This window comes from Amphimedon queenslandica, unplaced genomic scaffold (assembly GCF_000090795.2).
Source record: "Amphimedon queenslandica unplaced genomic scaffold, v1.1 AMPQUscaffold_11285, whole genome shotgun sequence".
Lineage (NCBI taxonomy): Eukaryota > Metazoa > Porifera > Demospongiae > Haplosclerida > Niphatidae > Amphimedon > Amphimedon queenslandica.
The window spans coordinates 6,800-8,977 of NW_003548472.1; the positions used below are offsets into that span (position 1 = coordinate 6,800).

The window sequence follows — 2,178 nt, forward strand, 5'->3', positions numbered from 1 at the left end:
GCATTGATGATGTGGTTGGATATACACTGGTAGAAGAGAATTCAGGTGAGGATGATAGACTGAGCATTGATGATGTGGTTGGGTATACACTGGTAGAGGAGAATTCAGGTGTGGATGATAGACTGAGCATTGATGATGTGGTTGGGTATACACTGGTAGAAGAGAATTCAGGTGAGGATGATAGACTGAGCATTGATAATGTGGTTAGATATACACTGGTAGAGGAGAATTCAGGTGAGGATGATAGACTGAGCATTGATGATGTGGTTGGATATACACTGGTAGAGGAGAATTCAGGTGTAGATGATACACTGAGCATTGATGATGTGGTTGGATATACACTGGTAGAGGAGAATTCAGGTGAGGATGATAGACTGAACATTGATGATGTGGTTGGATATACACTGGTAGAGGAGAATTCAGGTGTGGATGATAGACTGAGCATTGATGATGTGGTTGGATATACACTGGTAGAGGAGAATGATAAAATAGATATTGGGACTGTAAAATGTTGATAAATTGCAGATAAAAGTTCTGATTTTGCTGATGCTGAATTGGTAGTGAAAGAGAATGCAGTAGTTGGGTCCACTGAGCAAAGTGGTCTTGAAGAAACTGTAAGTTGAGAGCAACGCTCAGTTGCTGCACTATGATTTTGGAATTTATTATTTGGCTTCAATCTAATTCTAACACTTAAAGTTTGTGATGGTTCAGGACAAAGTCTTAAATATGATGCATAATCTTCATATGTAAGCTTCCCCCAGCTTATTGTCACAGGGCAGGTAGTATTATTGTGATCAATCCACTGAAAGCGCATCCATTCATTTCTTGTTGTTGTTATATTAACAGACAATTCACTTGCTGCTTCAGCCCCTGTTAATTTAAAATATAAATATAATACACACACACACACACTAGTCCCATGGAAGGGGTAGTACACAAGACTACTGTATAGCGGGAAATTTTGGAGGGAATTAAATTTGGTGTCTTGATAGCCATTTGCCAAATTTTAGTCCCTCCAAAATCCCACTATACGGTACTAGAAGGGAGTGGCCCCAAGACTACGCGCGCACACACACACGCACACACACACACACACACACACACACACACACGCACACACACACACACACACACACACACACACACACACACACACACACACACACACACACACACACACACACACACCAAAGCATACAAATGTAATCTGCACTCACTACTAAAGGTCTGGCATATTAAGTCCTGCTCTGGGCATTTTGTGCATCTCCCTCTTAGAGAGACAACTGGACTTCCATTTGGACTAGAACAGCTTCCAACAGTGAAATTGAATGCCAGCACAATGCTAATGTCATTTTTCGAGCTAGATAAACTGCTGGGCCCAAGAAGACAGAAAAACAGTAATAGACCTCTCAGCAAAATCCACATTTTTGCGAATCTGTAGCGATCTGTACTATACTAGGCAATAATCGTTGCATTTATAATAGGCTAATTATTATTCATAGATATTGTCCTGCAAAAAATGGCTACAGTCCTTGTTGTTCTATTCTAGTACTGGCATCATTGCTGATTGCGTAGTCCTCAGTCTAATGTATCTCCAATAGACTTCAACACACCTCAATCCTGTAGCCATGATACTCAGTACTTTTACCCTGGAAACCTCTCCTGTACCTCTTGCCCACCCAACTCTAACACTTCAAGCAATGGTGAGTGTTCATTCCTTCACTGTGCCTATACTTATAATAATGATAGGATTATCCTGTAACTGTGTGACTGGATACAGACAAACTTCTAACATTGGACCAGTCACTTGTGAGGCCTGCCCTAGTCTCAGTTCAGTAAGCAAGAGCATAATTTGTACACTTTGTCAGTGCCAAGTATTTATGTAGCAGTAGCATAAGCGTAGTGGTATTGTTAAGATTGGGATTGTTTAAGCTAGGTTTATAATGTACGTCACTCCATCCATTGTATCAGTTCTAGAGAATTCAACACAAGACCAGTCCCAGGTTGATCTTACATTATGTTCTGTGTAACTGATGCAATGGGTGGAGTTACATGTACATGTGCATACATTATAAACACAGCTTCAGTATTATGCAGACTTACATGTAATATGTAAACCATGATTTTGAGGTGTGTATTAGACTATTAATAATGTAAGACCTGAGCCCTGAGATATCT

The 2,178-nt window shown here is 40.2% G+C and overlaps 1 protein-coding gene across 1 annotated transcript; it reads right to left on the reverse strand.

Annotated features, from left to right (window-relative positions):
* Position 1: 1 nt before the first annotated feature.
* LOC109589470 (cell wall protein RBR3-like) lies at positions 2-1,437 on the reverse strand (the record flags this gene model as incomplete). Its single annotated transcript, XM_020005550.1, has 2 exons — positions 1,218-1,437; positions 2-870 (listed from the first exon to the last, which is right to left on the reverse strand). Coding segments are annotated over exons 1-2 (1,077 nt in total), but the record flags the coding sequence as incomplete, so codon positions are not given.
* Positions 1,438-2,178: the final 741 nt, after the last annotated feature.